At 41.6% G+C, this 18,060-nt stretch overlaps 1 protein-coding gene across 1 annotated transcript; it reads right to left on the bottom strand.

Moving 5' to 3' along the window:
* Positions 1 to 5,261: 5,261 nt before the first annotated feature.
* Positions 5,262 to 17,186, bottom strand: kif4 (kinesin family member 4; the record flags this gene model as incomplete). The annotated part of the gene is made up of 30 exons (XM_080509037.1): positions 5,262 to 5,584; positions 6,661 to 6,777; positions 6,921 to 7,046; positions 7,650 to 7,814; positions 7,984 to 8,088; positions 8,189 to 8,266; positions 8,372 to 8,488; positions 8,574 to 8,744; positions 8,841 to 8,970; positions 9,151 to 9,248; positions 9,368 to 9,523; positions 9,633 to 9,746; positions 9,845 to 9,928; positions 10,041 to 10,151; positions 11,479 to 11,623; positions 11,704 to 11,807; positions 11,937 to 12,110; positions 12,408 to 12,506; positions 12,662 to 12,767; positions 12,949 to 13,007; positions 13,168 to 13,300; positions 13,436 to 13,497; positions 13,658 to 13,833; positions 14,559 to 14,678; positions 14,817 to 14,911; positions 15,445 to 15,611; positions 15,697 to 15,786; positions 16,338 to 16,528; positions 16,695 to 16,809; positions 17,073 to 17,186. The coding sequence occupies 30 exons, from the start codon at positions 17,184 to 17,186 to the stop codon at positions 5,372 to 5,374; spliced, it is 3,735 nt and encodes a 1,244-aa protein (XP_080365163.1). The 3' UTR covers positions 5,262 to 5,371.
* Positions 17,187 to 18,060: the final 874 nt, after the last annotated feature.

Raw genomic sequence — 18,060 nt, 5'->3', positions numbered from 1 at the left:
CAGTGGAACAAAAAAAAGACATTTTTCCTTGAAGTAAAGGCATTTTACACCTCTTTTATTCATGCTCTTGGCCTATCTTATCTCAGCAGTTCAAGGGTTTGGTGCAAATGAGTGCAGAGTCCAGCGTCTCGGCGCGAGGGAGCCTATGTGCACAGCATTAATCCGACACGCAGATAAAGTCGCCTCTCCCTCCCTTTGAATTGACGTCGCCTGAGGTCGTAATCATTCCGGGCCGCAATTTAGGTCCGATAAGCAGCATCAATTTGGCGAACATAAAACGGTCCTGCGCGCAAGGTCACACGCGGCCCTCGAATCTTCGCTGAGGTCGACATTCGTCGCTCGGTGAGCTCATTTCAGAAATGATTGACTCCATCAGGGCCGTTGATGTCGAGTTCAAGGGGCCATTTTTCTGAAGCCGTGCCGCTAATTTGAGTAGAAAACAACTTTTAACGTCGACTCTGTGTGTGTACGTGTGCTCACTTCTGAACGTTTCCTCAGTTCTCCTCAAATATCTCTCTCTCTGGCTTCACTGGACTTTGGTCGACTTCAGCGGAATCTGAGTAGGAGTAGGTGAGATGTGAAAAGACACATTTGAAATGCACGCAGCAGCTTAATCTACTCCTCCATGCATGTGTGCAAACAGCTTCCCCTCAGAGAGGAAACATCAGCAGATGTCCTGCAGAGTAACTGAGATTTTCCACATTCAGACATATTCCTTCATGAACAATGTGGATGAATGGATGAATCATATCTCGTCTATAACTGGAGACTTGGCTTTAGAGGCTGATGTGTTTGGAGAGTATCATCCTGACTAAAGGCGGTATACCTCCATAGTTTTTGCTCTTTTTGTCTGCGTCCACCGCTTCCTGTTTGTAGTTGATGGAGTTTAGAAGGAAAAAGGTCAAACTTGTTCGTCTGCGTTTAAAACAACATTCGAATCCGAGGGATTATCACAGTCAATCTGAAACTGAAACCTAACAGATTATTATTATTTTTTTTTTTAGAAAAGAAAGCACTTGCTGGTATTTTCGTAATCTTTTTTTTGTTTGTTTGTTTGTTTTTTAACAATAAAAGTCCTGTTGCCGGGAGTTCATGATATCCAATATGAAGGTCCGAAAAAAGCAAAATCTAATAAAGTTACATCTGAATATTAACAACAAAAAATGCTTTTGTTGCTACATTCACAACAAACACAGGGCCCGTGTGTGGTCGTCATTGAGCTCTGGTTCTCCATGACCCTGTTACTGTTTGTTTTTTTCCTTCATTTGACCACTTTTGATACTGAGCAGACTGAGAAAACACTTCACAAGTGCTGCAGGTTGTAGATCGCTGTCACAATTCACGCATTTTAAACCCTCGACAATGACATCTGATTTGTCCTGCAAACTAACATTTTCCCAAATAAAGAGATGATCAGCATCATATGCTCCGTATGTCAGTGGTCATGATGTTATGGCTGATCCAGTTGTAAACTTTCATTTTCTTAAAATGACCAATTACCGTGGCAAGAATTGAATTTGAAAAAATTGGAATGAAATTGGATAAACATTGCAGAGCACATTTTGTTCTATTGTAATACCATTGTAATAAAAATACATTCAAGAATGAAGGCGACTGGGAAATTTTGAGGAAAACACAAAAGTTTGGGTAAAAAAAAGAAAGTAAGTTCCTATCTATAAGTGCAGTTGCAGTGCAACGTTGTTTCTGCTCTGTTAGCTTTTCCAATCAAAATCACGGGGCTCGTTGAAGAAACACATTACTGTTATTCATGGTATCGTAAAGGAAAGAATCTAAGAAAGAAACTTGTATGCTCACTTTCCTCCCGCTCTGACTGAGACGAGGAAAAAACAAGGACAAGTTAAGATCTATCAAACTACTGCTGCAGTGGAAACAGATACAGAACATAACGTCTCGCCTCCATACTTTGCTGCTGTCTTTATTATTACGACCACTAGAGGGTGCTATAAAAGCTTATTCTGCGAGTCCACGAAGACATGAACGATTTAAAATCTAAATGTGCATAATAAAAATCTTTATATTGAGTCACTGGACGTGTTAAATGTTGCTTGTTTTATTTAACTCACCTTGGTTAAAATCTCTCCAACCCCCGGCTGGTTTTGTCACATGTTGCACCTTCATTTATTTCCAGAGAGCCTCAATGTTGTTTGTGCTTCTCTGCTTTATATGTCTCCCACTTATTATCGCACACATTAGTATTCAAAGACAACTCTCCCTCTCTCTCATTCTCTCTCTCCGGAATCTTCAGACCCTTTCTCGCCTCTTCATGCAAAAGTAAATCCCTTTGAATACATTTTCTGCGGTCAAATGGAGTCATTTGCAGTCCAGGAGAGAATCAGATTAAATTATGAATTTGAAAACTATTTAAATAAAAACCTTGGAGCTCTTTCCTCTTCTTTACATGCAAATGAGTCTGTGTTTCTGCAGTGAAAATGTCTTCTGGTTGAATCCAGACATACAAACGCAATCAGAAGAGATTCAGATATATGATCGTTTCTTATTTCTGAGGAAGAGATGTTTTATACATACATGTTATTTAATTAAAAACCAGTTTTCGGTTTGTCAACACCCACTGACTGAGGTGAAACCGATTCGTCCAAATCCCTTGTTCAGCAACATCCCCACATTTAGCTCCCCCATGTGGTGAGCAGCGTGTACTGCAGGCACAGCCCAAATCAGAAAGTTATTTCGATAGAAACAAGTTTAATGAGAGCAAAGATCCTTCCGCATGAATAACACTGCGTGCTGAGCTGCTGTCTGGGAAACAATTTACATTTTCCTTAATCTGCTTCTCACTGTTCGAGTTTCTTTTTTTTTTTTCTCCACCCAAAAAACCCCCCACATTTCTGCAAACATCCTCGGCCCTCCTGTCTGACTGAAATATTCTCATTTCCTTTTCATCCCACAGTCTGAGATCTGATGCCGTTATCTTCACTCAACAAATTCAGTCTGTATTCACAAAGGGAGCCATCATAACACATCTCCCCCCCAAACACGTTCTGTTTGGTGAAAATAAGAATTGGAAGAAAAGTGGAAAGAAAAACTGGAAGAGAAGGCTTTTTAGGGTTTACAAATAATTTACTGATTGATTTTTTTTTTTTTTTTTTACTTTTAAAGCGCTGTAAAACCTCTGCAGCTTCCATTACGCAGCGCACATGTCAATGTTTCACACGATTATATTACTCAAGTAAAGCATTATATCTTATCAAGTTTTAATGTTTAACCCTTTAGCAGGCAAACACTAAAAATACTTGAACATGGAGGTGCTGAAGACTTTCTGAACAATGTTCCACAGGAAGGCTTGTTAAAGGGGGGGGGGGGGGGGGGTATGGGAATTGTGTAAAACTGACCAAAACTGCTCATACGCAATTTAAAAATGTGTGTAAATGGGATGCTTTTCTCACTTTGTTTGTTTTCGAGGTAATAAAATCTCATTCTGTGCCACTTTCTTACATTGCTCAACAGGGACACTGTCAGTAAATGCGTGTTCATAATTTTACAGATTCCATAAAAAAAAAAAAGGCATGAATCATGTGGCCTGGGGCACGAAAAGAGAGAAAGACGAGCTTTTCCAAGACACACGGGGCAAAATACATCGACGCTTATGTCAGGTTTAATGTCAGTGTGTCATGGCTTGACTTTATTTAAGTAAATTCTACAAACTCAACACACGTAGCTCAGGTTTGTTTCACAAGAAACAGGAAAAAATAAGGAAGTTGCCAAATGTGATTTATTTTTATTTTTTTACCAGATAAAAGAAAAAGGTTAAAGTTCTTGTTTGTTCTTTACTTTTATGACCTTTGCTGTTGTCTTGGATTGCCCTTCTTGGAAAAAAAAGACCTTTGACCTCAACAGGAAGTCTTTGAAAGTATGAAGATTTTTTTTTTTGACAAATATAAATTGTTTTATCCGAGTTGAGAAGTAGAAAATTACAGCTCGGCCAGGTTTTAATATCTTTAAAACAAGCTTCTAGTTTGACAAATTGACAAGTATAATCTGAGATTAATAGAGTTGTGTATCGTCGTGTAATAATTGTTATCCATCATTATGATTTAAAAAGGATCACGTTTTGTCGCCATAGTAACCCTGCAGTCCAAAAACACACCTCAGAGGTGAATTGATGACTGAATTACCCACTTGTGTGAAGTCTTGCTAGTTTTCCATGTTTTGCTAGTTTGATCATTATTAATTCATCTCAAATTAACTTTTTGGCTACATATTAAATGTACTTAAGTAGAATTACAGGTCAGAAGATATATTTGTAAACGTAGCTTCAGTTTCTCAGATGTGATTAGAGTACCGTGAGTATTTGTAATGAGCTACTTGACCGGCAGCGACGTCAAAATGCCAGGTTGCACAAACACACTCACTCAATGCGATCATACAGTGTCAGGCCATAATTTCATATTTTTAACTGCAAACAATACACATTAACATACAACAGGTCACAAGCAACTGACTGCCACTCGGGTAGTTTAAAGTTTATAAAAGAGATGCACAATATATCTGTGAGCATTTTGGTATCGGCCAATAGTAGTAATTAAAAAAAAATATATCAGTATTGGTCCGAGGAACAAAACCGTTGACGTTATATCAGCAAAATACTAAAACTAACGCTGGAAGTTTTATTTTTTTATGGTGGCTGTAAACAATTGAGCTTTTTCAGGATTTATGGGCTTAAATTATTAAAAAAATATAGAAAGACATTACTTTTGAAATACAGCATTCACATGTGATTTTCAGGAAGTACAAAGAATAGAACTTTGTGCAGATCATAATCGATATCGGCCATAACGGAGCCATTATCCGTTATCGATAATAGCCCAGTTTGCATCCATAGTTTATAAGTCAACTCTTTATTGAACACAGTGCATGTATAGTAGAAGTGAAGCCAAATTGCAAAAAAGATTTATGGCTGTATTTTATTTTCTGCCTTTTGTTAAATACACATAATAGGAAATCGGATAAAGGCTCGTTTTCCTAATTTCCAAACGAGAAACGAGCCGTCTCCAGTTTTTTGTCTACCGATATCAAATCGAAAACCAAAAATGGGGTTATTTCCCAACATCAAAAGTAAAATCTACCCTGAAGGACTCAAAGGCGTTACAAAGCATTCAGGTAAAAACAGAAACCCAATTTGTTGATTTAAGACTTTATTCTATTTTAATACTAAAAGCTCAGGTCGACCTGCCCAGACGTGTGCGAAAGGAAATTAAACTTTGATGCTATTCACAGTCCTGTTACCCACAACTAAAAAGTGTTTTAGAATCAACAACGACTTACAGTACACTTAAATCACATGGACAAAAAAAAATACACAAACACTAGACACCTAAGATAAAAGAGCTCTCCTTCAGTCTCCATTATCAGGTTCCTCTCTGACCGGAGTGCAGCCGGAGAAAAAACTGTTCTGGAAACTCGTCAGGATTCGTTTCTTCTTCTTGAGGAAGCTGACCGTCGTTTTGTCCTCCTCTTCTTCCCGTTCTTCGTCCTCGTCCAGGATGGGCGTCCTGACCAGGTTCAGTTCGGCGCCGGAGTGTCCCATGTCCCCGATCTCCTGCAACACCTGTCGTCACACGTGAGCAACGTGTCAAGTTCTCCCTCTTTAAGTTTCAACACTTTTGAGACGTGAATGAGAGAAACGGGATTCATGTTTCAGCTCCAAAAATACGAGAAAATTTTTTTTACCAATTAAATTCAACAAACTATAAAACCCATTTCTTTTGATGCTTTTTCACATTTTCACACTGACATTTTTGCTCAGGGATCAGTATTGGATCCAAAACACATTTTTCTAGATACCAATATATCATAAATTTGTTCTTTTCACTTGACATTAATATTTTCTGTTCAGGGGGTGATTTACAGACACTACGGAAATCAGCTCCACATTTTCTAATGTTAATCGGTGTTACCGTATCTAAACTACTGTGCAGAGGTTTGGGGAAACACTTAAATAAATGTGCACTACTAATAAGAATAATTCATAAAACTGGGTGTGGAGATCATACAAAATCACTCTTTAAAATCAAAAATACAAAAATTCACTGACCTGGTATATTTTTAAACACCACAAACGATGCATAAAGCAATAAACAACCAACTTCCTACAATTACTGAGAAGTTGTCTTTTTAAAAGAGCGAGTTCATATAACTGGAGAGAGGATTTGGAGCTAAAAACACAAGATTTCGCACAACTTTAAAGTCGTTTTGTTTGTGAGATGTTGGAACGGAGTGGAGGCGGAGCTTAGGCAGTGTCCATGAAGAACTCGGGTTAAAAAAAACAAAAACAATAGCGTTTACAAATTACAGGGAGGACGGTCTGTATAATGATGCATTATTTATATTATTTACTATTTATCTGGTATATATATTACATAACTACAGTGGTGTTGAGTGACTGGCGGTCAAGGTGGAGACGGAGTAGGAGCAAATAAGCTTCTTTTATATGTCGTTTCATTATTTACTCATTTGTTACTCTTATTTTTCTTGCTCCATTATGTTTGTTTTGTTGCGTTTTAATTTCTTGCTCCAGCGTGTCTGGAATAAACGTTTTCAACTCGATTAAAAAGAAATATTCGTAAATGATAAAAGGCTCTTTCTCATCCTTCTAAACAGCTCCAACTCCGGCGGGGGCTTCACCTTCGACGTGGGTGTGCAAGAAGGCGGCTTAAAGAAGGTGGAGTTCTCCGGGCTGACGACCGAGGGCTCCTGAGGGCCCATCGAGTCCAGGGAAGCGCCGTCTGCGCTCCTCACTTCCTGTAATGGAGAGGGAGAGAAAACGTTGAGAATTTGAACGCCCGGCAAAGCAAAATTAAAGACTCGACCCGACGGGAAAAGAAAACGTGGAACTGAAAATACAAAAACGGATCGGGTGAACGAGGACTTGCGGAGGATCTCACCTCGATGGTCGCCGTCGTGTCCAGGTTGCGACATTTGTCGTGGTCGCACTGGCAGTTCTCGCCACACGCCAGCCGGCCTTTGCGGCACCTGCAGTGCTTGTTGCTGCAGCGACCTTTACAGGAACACTGAGGACAGACGAGCCGCAACACATTAATAAATGAGCACACCGGGACGTCTGATCGACATTTACCGAACGCCGACGAACACGTGACGGTTGAGGGAAATGTGAGTGGTTTACGAAATCGCTCTCTCAATTTACAAATCATCATCCTCGTGCAAAAAATAGAACGTTATCACGGCGTCTGCTGGACATCAAGCTACGATGATTTACTCAAACGAGCTTAAACCACAACGACTTAGCCGTGAAGCAATTCTTTATTTATGGCCTCTTCATGTTAATCCACATTATAAATGATTAAAAGCTGCGAGGATCTATTTGAAAAACAGGAACTTCTCTTGTGGTAGTTATCTGCTTTTAATACAAATCTTCTGATTAAAATAGGCCGTCAAATCAGATACATTTCACTTGATTTAGTTGGTTTTTTTTAAGTTTCTGAAGTACTTTTAACAGCTAAATGTAGCCGAATTAGAAGATCAGAGCGGGATATGATGTAATCTCACCTTTAACCATTCTTATTAATTCACATCATAACCCGTTTCAATGTCACGTTTCCATCAGTGTTTCTATAAACGGGTTCAGGGGAGACATTTAAAAGTGAGCCGCTCACCCCCGTTGCTCTTGGTTTCTTGGACACCCGGCGTCCCTTCTCCAAGTTCCCGGGTTTCCAGTCTTCATCCATGTCCTCCTCGTCCTCACTGGGCGAGATCAGCTCTTCCACGTTGATGGTGGTGTTCAGCAGCACTTTGGCTGCGGTGGAACGCTTCAGCTTGGGCTTTTTATGAGACGAGATCACAAGGGGAGGACGGTCAATGCGCGTGGCTTCACATACCTTTTTTGCAAAAAAACACACGGATTCTTGTTTCACGCAGGTTTGTATAAACTGCATTTTGGTTCAAATAATCGTTCACTCTTTCTTTGGAGGCAAACACACACAAACTTACTTTTGGAGGAACATATTCAAATGAGTCATCAGGGCGGCTCTGTTCGTTGGTGCTTGGCGGCAAAGAGATTTTCTTCCCACTCGCCAGGTGGAGCAAAGACAGTTTCTAAAAAAAGGAATCATTAAAAAAAAATATTTAATTGACACGACCGGTTTCATCTGCTCTGAAGGGAAGCGCTCATCAAAGGGCACGAGAGGCAAGTCACCTGTCTGTACTGCTCATTCTGCTCCACCAGTGTCTTATTCTGCTCACTTAGCTTCCGCAGCTTTTCCAGTTCCTCCTCCTGTCATGTTAAAAAACATTTTTTTTTAAATAAATAAACCTATCGAACAATTCGCACTGAAAGAGGCAGGAAGGTGACGTTGTGTGGATGCGGCGGGAGACCAACTTGGGCTTCGAGACGCCGAAGAAGCTCCTCCCTGGAGCTCCTCTCGTCCCTCTGCGCGGCTTCACTGCTCTCGTCACACGTTGCTTTGCTGTTGAGCTGGTTCAGGAGGTAATGGACCTGAAGAACGGGCGCAGAGGAAGGTCAGAGGGGGCACAAACAAGAGGCGAGAATTCAGCGCAGCCCGTCGTTAGCGGCGACGTACATTCTCTTGGTGTCTCTGCTCGAGTTCCACCAGCTGCTGCTGGTGCTCCATGTCCATGGTCGACATGACGCTCCTTTCCTCCGTCAGCGTCTTGCGTAAATCTTGAACGTTGCCTCGCTCCTGTTTCACTTCGCTCTCCAGCTTGGAGCTCGCCGTTTTGGTCGACAGCAGCTGAAGAGATGAACAGAAAGCGTTTTGACGGGCTTTAGAAACGGGGATGGGGGGGGATTTATTGTACGAGACCCATAGTGGAAGTTCGCAGCTCACGTCGGACACGAGGAGCCTGATGGCGCACTTCGCTTCCACTATGCTTGTGAGGCCGTCGACGCGCTGCTTCAGACGGGACTCGCTGTCGGCAACGAGAACCTTCTGCTGGAGATCAGCGATCTGGGCGTTCCTGGAGAAGTTTGCATCATCAAAATGAAACACAGAAGCTTAGTGAGGGTGAGCTGGTGGGTATGAAATCACAGAGCGCAATCCTTTTTTAAAATTGAAACTCCCGGAATGCTGAAATCGGCTTCTTCCAAAAGAAGTACTGCGATTCGTTCCGGCACCGAGGAAGGAAAACACAACTCACCTGAGTCCCATCTCCGTCTCCAGGTTCTCCACCTGCTTGGTCAGAGGCGTCTCCAGCGCCCCCTGGCTCTCCAGCTCGGAGATGGTCATCGTCCGACGCTGCGTGGAGAGAGTCACCACAGACACAATGATTCGAAATCTTTCCTCTACCGGTGCCGCCGGACGTCTTCTCGGTTGATCAAGTGCGTGAGCTCGGCGTTGCCGATCGCTCGGCTCACCCGGATTTTTTGAGCAGGTTTCTCCCCGGCCTCCATCTGCTCTTTGAGGTGACTGATGTCTTGAGCCAAGACCTTTCTGTCCTCCAGCAGGTCGTTGAGGTGGCGCCGGGCCTCCTCGGTGCTGACCATCACCTCCACTTCATTGAGAAGCCAAGACTGAAGGAAAAAAAAAAAAAAAACATTTCAAGTTTGAGACTATTTAGTGACAAATGGCTGCCATCGCGCTCAAAACCAGATTTTCAAAATCTGCTAAATGCCTTAGTACCTTAACCCTCGCGGCAGTTCCCTCCATGCCTCTGCCATGGCCGTCTTTACGTTTATCCACCACCTCGCTTCTCTTCAGCAAGGCGTCCTTCAGCCTCTTGTTTGCAGCTGCAGCCTGCAAGATCAGTTCCCCGTCATCCGAGCCCCTCTGCCCCTTCACACAACGCCATCATGGATATCATTGTCAGGGACACAACATAGGAAACCTCCCACCTCCTCGGTCTTGCGGCGCAGGACGTTGGCCTGTTTCTGGAAATCCCTCTCAAGTTTGAGCATCTCGTACTGGCGTTTCCGATCCTGGAAGGCAAAAATAAATTTAAAAAAAGAATGGAAAAAACAATGGAGTTCAAAAAAGCCCCAAAACTCTGCTGTGGAGTGATTCTTAATTCCCCACCGAGTCTCCACATACCTTCTCCTTCAGCTGCAGCACCTCTCGGTCCTTCTTGCTTTTCCATTGTCTGAACTTCTCGGAGTCGTCCCTCATCTGCCGCATTAACTGTGTTCGCTGGGTTTTCATGGCCTGAGAAAGAACAGTAGGACTTGGATTCGGCCTCAATTGCCCACACATGAAGGGGCTTCCACTGAGGTTGGAAGGATCACTCTGTATACGTATATCTTTACACCGAATGAGAGTGGAATTTATTACAACAGCTAAAGTCTGCAGAAACTATCCTCATCATGCCAAATTGACAATATCTCCTGGAAACTAAAAGTGACGGCTACGACAAGCCTTCTCCACAGATTATGTTGTCAATTACTCAAACTAATGTGGTTTGGCAACTTTCTAAGTAACAAGAAAAATCAATATTACTTTTATTATTATTAAAATTTTTGTTTTTTGGAAAAGTGACTTCATTTTTTTAACTTCGACAACATATTGAAGGAAATATGAAATAAAAAATAAAAGAAAAAATTGTTGCACTATAATTAGGAAAATGCCATTTCTCTAGGAATCATTAGAATTGTATGAAGATTTTTGTGTTTGCCTACTTTGCTTCGGGGGAAGCATCCATTAGCCTCAGCCAATACAACTGAACAATACATTTTTCTTGAAAAAAGGAGAAAATTTGGAAAAATTGTCCTTGATAAAACAGAAAACTACGAAACGTTGCATTTTGTTGTGAGGCCAACATTTAATCTTTAAAGAAGAGGTAAAGTCTGTTGACTAAAACTAGAAAGGGTCATTTATTCCATATTCCAATTTCACCACTTTGCCAGAAATGTGACTGTATAATCGTCATGTCTCATTATTATCCTGACTTTCAAGTCCAAATGTCTATAAATATCTTTCAACAGCACCTTAAGTTTAAACGACTCAAAACAAATTAATCACCTGTAAAGATTTTAATTATTCATTTTACAAAGACAGCCACAAATCCTCTTTATTTTTTATTGGATTAAATTCATAAGATGGTATAAAATGTTGTCAAAATAGCAGAACGATTCAAGTAGCTCTTAAACCAGACAATAATAATAATATAATATATATATATATAAAATATAATAATAATAATCATATTTTTGTTCTACTATCAGCCAGTTAGTCCAATCAGCTGAAGGGAAGCCATGAGTGGCTTCAACAGGTTGTTTTTTTGTTTGTTTGTTTGTGGGGGAAATTCAGTTCATATAATTACAGGTTTCTGCCACAAGCCTTGATTTTTGTTCATGTGTGAAAGGAGATTCATCTCTTCACATGGTTTCCTCTTCTTTCATGAATCTCACGAGTGACGATCGGCAAATGTTTTCTGTCCATTTCTTTACCTTCCGTCGTGCTTTGTTTGTTTTTGCAGGCGGCACTGTCTCTACGTTGCACAACAAAGGTGAAGACGACGACGACGGTTGCTTACCTGTATCTCCTGCATGAGATGATTAACTTTCTGAACGGAGGTCTCCTTGAGCTTGAGCAGCTTGGACTGCTCCAGAAGCTTCTTCTTCATGTCTCCCAGCTGGCCCTCCAGCTCCTGCAGCCTCTTCCTCCGCTGCTCACTCAGCCTGGATAGAGCGATGCATCAGATGAGAACGGCAACGTGGGGAGGGAGTGTGAATTATTAACAGCCAAGTATTGTTCATACTTGGCCTGGTTGGAACCTTTCTTAGCAGACTGAAGAGCCAAGATGAGGTCCTCTTTCTCCTTCTGCAGCGAATCCAGCGAAGACTGAAGAGTTTGGACATTTTTCTGCAGGACGACACAAACCGAGGCGGAATAATCATCATCGATGTGATCGACCCAAGAGTTGCAAGACTCGTTACTCGCGCATGCAGAATAGTATTATGGTTCTGCCGACTTTAAAGCCAATCCTCTTACCTGATGCTCGGACTGCATCGGCTCCAGCTGGCTGTCATTCTGGCACATTTTCTTGACAAACGCCTCCTTCAGACTCAACACTTTGTTGAGCTCGATCAGCTCTTTCGAGAGCTGGGCCTGGCGTAGCGCGTGATGGGCCGTGAAGGCCTCCGGGGAGTCCTTGGCGGCGGCATCCTGCGAGGAGACGTGTTCAGAGATTGGAACATTTTGATCCATGTTCGATTTTGGAAAAAAAGAGAGAGAGATTTTTGTCCATCTCTGTGGGCGACGGATGGGAAGCATGCTGCTACTTTATATTTTGCAGTGATCATATTTGAAAACTTCGGGTTCTTCTTCCAAGAACGACGACACGGGAGTTGAAGTGTTGAATGTACAGAAGATGCTTGATTTTGGGAAACTATTCTAATGAGCCGCCCTGAAAGAGTTAAAGAGGTACGCGTGCTCATTAAAAGAAGAAAAGTGACGACATACCGATGGAGCTTCATTTGCACTGCCGTTTCCAGACGTCTCAGCGGCGTCACCCCCTGCAGCTATGGCGTCGATGGAGGCGGCGATGCCTGCACTCTCACTCTAAGGAAGCAAACGAATGTTAAAGCTAGCAAATTATATTCACAATATTCAGAGACAAATGTAAACCGCTGATCTGATAAATATTAAAATAAATTCAAACAATTAATTTGCATTATTGGACACGCTGGTTTTACAAATCCATTACGTTTACTCACCTTGAGCTCCAAGATGATCTCCTGCAGGTTCCTCATCACCTCAACATTCTCCTTCAACTCCTGGTCCTCCAGAGTCTCCAGCACTTTCTGTAGATTGACTGTACACCTGCAAATAAAACAAGTGCCCTTTTCAACACCTCCTTTCAAAAACATCCCATGCAAAGCCGTCGAAAGGCGCAGAAAAACCAATTAAGCACCCAACAAGAAGACCTGGTTTGTTCACCGCATTTAAAGCTCTGCGAGATCGGTTCTAAAGCCCCCGTGGATTTGTGCTTCGGCAAACTTACGCTGCATGATGCTGCAGCTGCTCCAGCTTGCTTTGCAGCTTCTCATTCGCTTGTTCCGTCTAGAAGATAAAGCAAACGCAACACGAGCGTGACGCAAAAGAATGACACATTAAAGAGGTGCAACGCCAGACTTGTCAAATAAGTGTTTTCCACCTGGGACTATTTTTTTTTTTTAATGATAGAGAGAGATTATTAAACGCTCACTGCGGTCCTCCTCACCATGATGATCTTTTCAAACATGAGCGCCGTCTGTCCAGCCGTCTCGCTCAGCTCCCTGCTCAGCTTGCTGTTCTCGTCCTGCAGAGCGCGGTTCCTTTCCACCAGCTTGGTCACTTTCTCTGCCGACTCTGGCCTGTAACAGAGCCACAGATTGACCGTCCCAACCTGCTCAGTTCTGCAGACACAATGAAAACCCTGTGTGTGTGTGTGTGTGTGTGCTTATCTGATGTCCCGGTGGGACCCTGGCTAACTGCAAAGTATATCTCACCCTGAGAGCACCGGCGCCACACCTCCACGCGCATGAAGCAGCATCACCTGCAGCTCTTGAACCTGCACAAGCATAGGAATCAGATCACGGGTGTTTAAATGCATTTTAAATGAAAGAAATGCAATTTCTTTGCATAACAAAGCAATTTTTATCTCCGAGATACAATAATGAGAGAATCCGCATAGATAAAGACAACCCCCCCCAACCCCCCCACGTCTGTACCTGCTTTTTCAGATGGTTCATTTCTGCCGCTATTGGATCAACGTTCACCACGGGTTTGTTTTTGATCTTCCGAGCTCTGTCTGCGTATCGCAGCGTGTTGATGGTTTCTTCCATGTTTGAGTCGGCAGGGCTCACGCAGGCGATCATCAGCGTGTGGCTGTTGCCTCCCAACGAATCTAAACCCCAACGGTACAATCGGGTTATTTACTCGGACGTGCCCGTTTGGCGACAAAGTTCCTGCATATTTGGACGAGCACAAACCAATAAAGCTCCTGTTACATCTGTCCAAAATCAAACCTTTGTCAGTAAATGGAGGGTATTCAGTTCGGCCCTGTTTCTTCCACACCCAACTACAATGAATTTACAGCAGCCAAATAAAATCTTATATGGTGAATCTATACATTGTGAGAGAGGCTGCTCATGTCCAGACTGTGCATCAGATAAAGTGGCAATATGAAAAAATATACAATTAGTCACACAAAAATAGATCCTATGCAGCATTCACAGATCTGTTGTGGGAAAATGTGTGTGTGTAATATATATATATATAATTATATAATATTTTTAAACATATTACTAATGTGTCCTTTAGTCATATTTGGGGAATATTTTAAGTTGTACATCGTGAATAAGTGTGGTTTGGACATTTTAACAAGTTCAGAATTATTCCATTGTATTTAATGTTGATGCATTAAAGTTAGCAAACTTTCAAAGTCTCCTTTACAGATTTGAACAAGTTAATATACGCTCTGTGATTAGATTATCAGGCCATAAACAATTTTAAAAAACCAACAACAACAAACAAACAAAACTATTTCCGATATAAGTTTTAAGATCTTCAAAGCGAGTGTGGTTTCTAATGACCACTGTGTGACTTTTGAACGTGTGAATCAAAGCCAACCTTGTAGCAGCCGGGTGACTTTGGAGTCTCTGTAAGGAACAAATGGGTTTTTCTTGCTCTCATCGCCCAAAGCGCTTATCACATTCCCCAAAGCTAACAGGCCTCGATTTATACTGATCCCTGTAGAAAAAAGAAGAAAAAAAGATCACTAAAGCCAGAAGGCCTGGTTATAAAGACACGTTTTCACAGCAAGATGGAGAATGATACATTTATAAACTTGTGACAGTTCAGCTTTAAATGAAGACCAACTCCGATTACCTTCCTTCAAGCGATCGCCCTCTGCTTTGGTTTTTTTTTGTCTTTCAGAACCAGCCAGGTCAACGAGGTGGAACTTTGAAACAACCAGGTCGACTCTGCAACAGGAGATTCCAGAAACACTCGGCACATGAAAACAGTGTTTTGAAAGTGAACAGAAGGTAAATCGGCACTCAATCAAATTTCAGAGAGCGATATTAGACGGTACATTTACAGAAGCAATTTCTTTCTAAATTAGTTCCCCCCCCCCCTTTTTTTTTTCTTTCTGGCCAAGCAAAAGCAAAGCTTCTTTTTACTGCAAGACGCACGTGACGGTACATCCACCTGGGATGACCTCAGAAAACCTGGAAGCCTTTTCTCTATGAAAATGAAGATGGTTAACATATTTCAAGGTAAGCGGCAGAAACTAAAATTTACATAACAACAGCCCGAGGCAGAAAACTATTCTTCCAGAACGAGAGTTGAATTTTGTCAAGAAAGCCACACACAAACACACAAACGATGAAACATTACGCAAGAATTAATAGAAACTCTTTTATGACAGATTCTATTGTCGCTTTATGGCCGGCTTGTCAACACTTCCGGTGCGTACAAGTCACGTAGAAAAGTGATGCTGAAAACAACAACTAACTTTTCTGGCCCTCTGCGTTGCTCCAGCGTGATGGTAAAGATGGCGTGAGAGCGCGACGACGCGGCGTTCATGGCTGTGGAGCCCACAGTGCGAGCAGAGTTTCCCAGCTCCAGACAACTGACCATCTCTTGGGCGGTAAAGACTTTCCTCTCGGTCAAGCCGACGATCTGAAACGTACAAGAAACATTTGAACAAAAGCCGAGAGGCTGAAAATGTAGGTTATTTTTCAAATGAGATAAGGCCGTCGCTCACCTTAATCCCTTCTTTTGGGTCTTCCCGAATACTGATGGCAGGTTTGTCTTTAGATGAAGACAACAAGTCCAAAATATCTTCATTATAGATCTGCAATCACAAGAATAATAATAAAAAAAAAAAAAAAAAAAATGTACAATGACATACAGTTGGAAAATGACTCAGCAAGTCAAGTTCAAGTCTCTTCATCACCCCTCAGTTTCAAATTCTCACCACAGAACATTACACAGACAATTAACATTTTATATATCCGAACTGACCAGCCTTATTCTTCTGCTCACCCTCTTATATCCAACAACAAATTTGCAATCAGCCCCACACATTTGCGCCAAGACCTGTGGTGATGAAGCGTTCGCATTTAAATTAATCTAATATTATAGACTCATTAAAAAAAATCACTTTTAGACTTGCAAGGGAAGCGGTGTTGGGGGACTTGTAGCTTATATTTCTAGTGCTTTTCGTTTACATTTACATGGCAGATTGTCTCTTTTTCATTGTATTTTGTTCCAATATGTTTTTAATTGTGTAAAGTGCTTTGTCACTCACGTCTATTAGAAGCACTACATACATCTTTCCTTTTCACTGCATCCCAGAGATCGCAATTTATACTGTAAAACAAAAATCAGCATTTGTCCACCAACCTCCAGGTAAGACACCGCCAGACGGAATTCACATTCTGTCCTCTTCTCTTTTTCACTGAAGATCCGTGCAATGACTCTGGGAATGACCCCAACCGACGGCTCATTCTCCTGGGATGATGTGTATGCCCCACCCATAGAGAACGTTTTTCCCGAGCCTGTCTGTCCATAAGCCAGCACAGTGGCATGGTAGCCTGAAAAAAATTAATAATGAAAAGACAAACCAGTTCATTCAGCCATGATATCAATTTCTAATTGTGTACAGCCATTAAACAGACTGATGTTGCAGCAAAATGCCAAGTGTCCACACAGAAAATGGCAAAATTACAAACAAAAGATCACACTGAAATAAAGGGCTACCTTTGAAAAGCCCTTTCAATAACGGGGCCACGGCCGTGGTGAAGACTTCCTCTTGTTCGGCCGTAGGGTCAAAGACATAATCGTAAGTGAAGGCCTTTTCTGTCCCTACAACCACCTGGAAACAAAAACAACTTTTACACATGTAACAGAAGTGCATAGGATGAATCTATAATTTCCCATCTGTTTAATGACTGCTTGCCTGTCAGTTTGATTGCTCCTCTCCTGTGTCTCACCTGACCTTTTTGTTTGCGTTTTCACTGTAAAGCACTTTGTGCAACATGTGTTCTGCAATTTGCTATGTAAATAAAGTCATTATTATTATTACTCCGACACAACGGGGAGCGCAGGGGAACATTCATAAACTGTGAGAAAGCAGACCTGTTGCTCTCCCGGAACAAAGGTGAGACAGCTCTGACATCCCTCATTGACTTCTTTGGTTACGAGCGGTCGACATCGCAAGGCAACCCGCACTGGGATCACCTTTGTGTCCATGATGCAAGACTCCAATAAATATCTGTTTAAAAAAAAAAATGTACATGAACAAAATGAGGTAAGATCATGAAACACATTAACACATATGTGAAATGGACATATGACATCTCTAATGACATGGTTGCAGCAGAGCATTTTATATGATTTTCTTTCTTTATCCATAACTAATTTCCTCACTTCAAAGCATCAGGCATATTCACAGAGGATGATAGTCAGACCAACTATTTTGTGTGGTTTAAAGATGGTAGCGTTGGCCAAAAGATATTAGAAATATGATCCAGAATGAGCATGAGAGAAGATGGTAAAGTTAAAGAAGCATTGTTAATACTATGAGACTTTGAGAGATTGTAGCTATGTAGGTGGTTAGGGTGTTAAGGATGGAGATGTCAGGTAACAGAACAGCAAGTCCTGTGGGAGGGCGTAAGGAATAAGGATACAGGAGACAGAGGATACTGGGATAAAAACGATCCCCTGTGTTGGACCACAACATTTGGTCGGAATAGCTTCAATGCTTCTTAAGACTAAAGTTTCTAGAAATCAACTGGATGGATAAAAGCCTCTCACATAAAAGATAGTCCATCTTTTTGTTTTATGATATTGGTGGGGAAAGACATCGACCACTGCACACAAGTCACAGAATTTCAAATTCACAATGATGACATTGTCTTCCTGGAGGAAACCACTCCCATTAGGATGAAAGTGTTTACAGAGAGGATAAAAGAGATACGTGTGGAAAAAAATGCACAGTGTAGCAGTGAATTCTTGCTGATAAGGAGATGAAAACTCACAGATCTCATGAATGAGTCAGATATTCAATGACCTTTAATGGTAAGATAATACTCCAGGTATTGACAACAACATTTTCGTGTTTAGA

Source organism: Blennius ocellaris (assembly GCF_963422515.1).
Source record: "Blennius ocellaris genome assembly, chromosome: 14".
NCBI classification, from domain to species: Eukaryota; Metazoa; Chordata; class Actinopteri; order Blenniiformes; family Blenniidae; genus Blennius; species Blennius ocellaris.
This window is presented reverse-complemented; position numbering and strand designations above follow the sequence as displayed.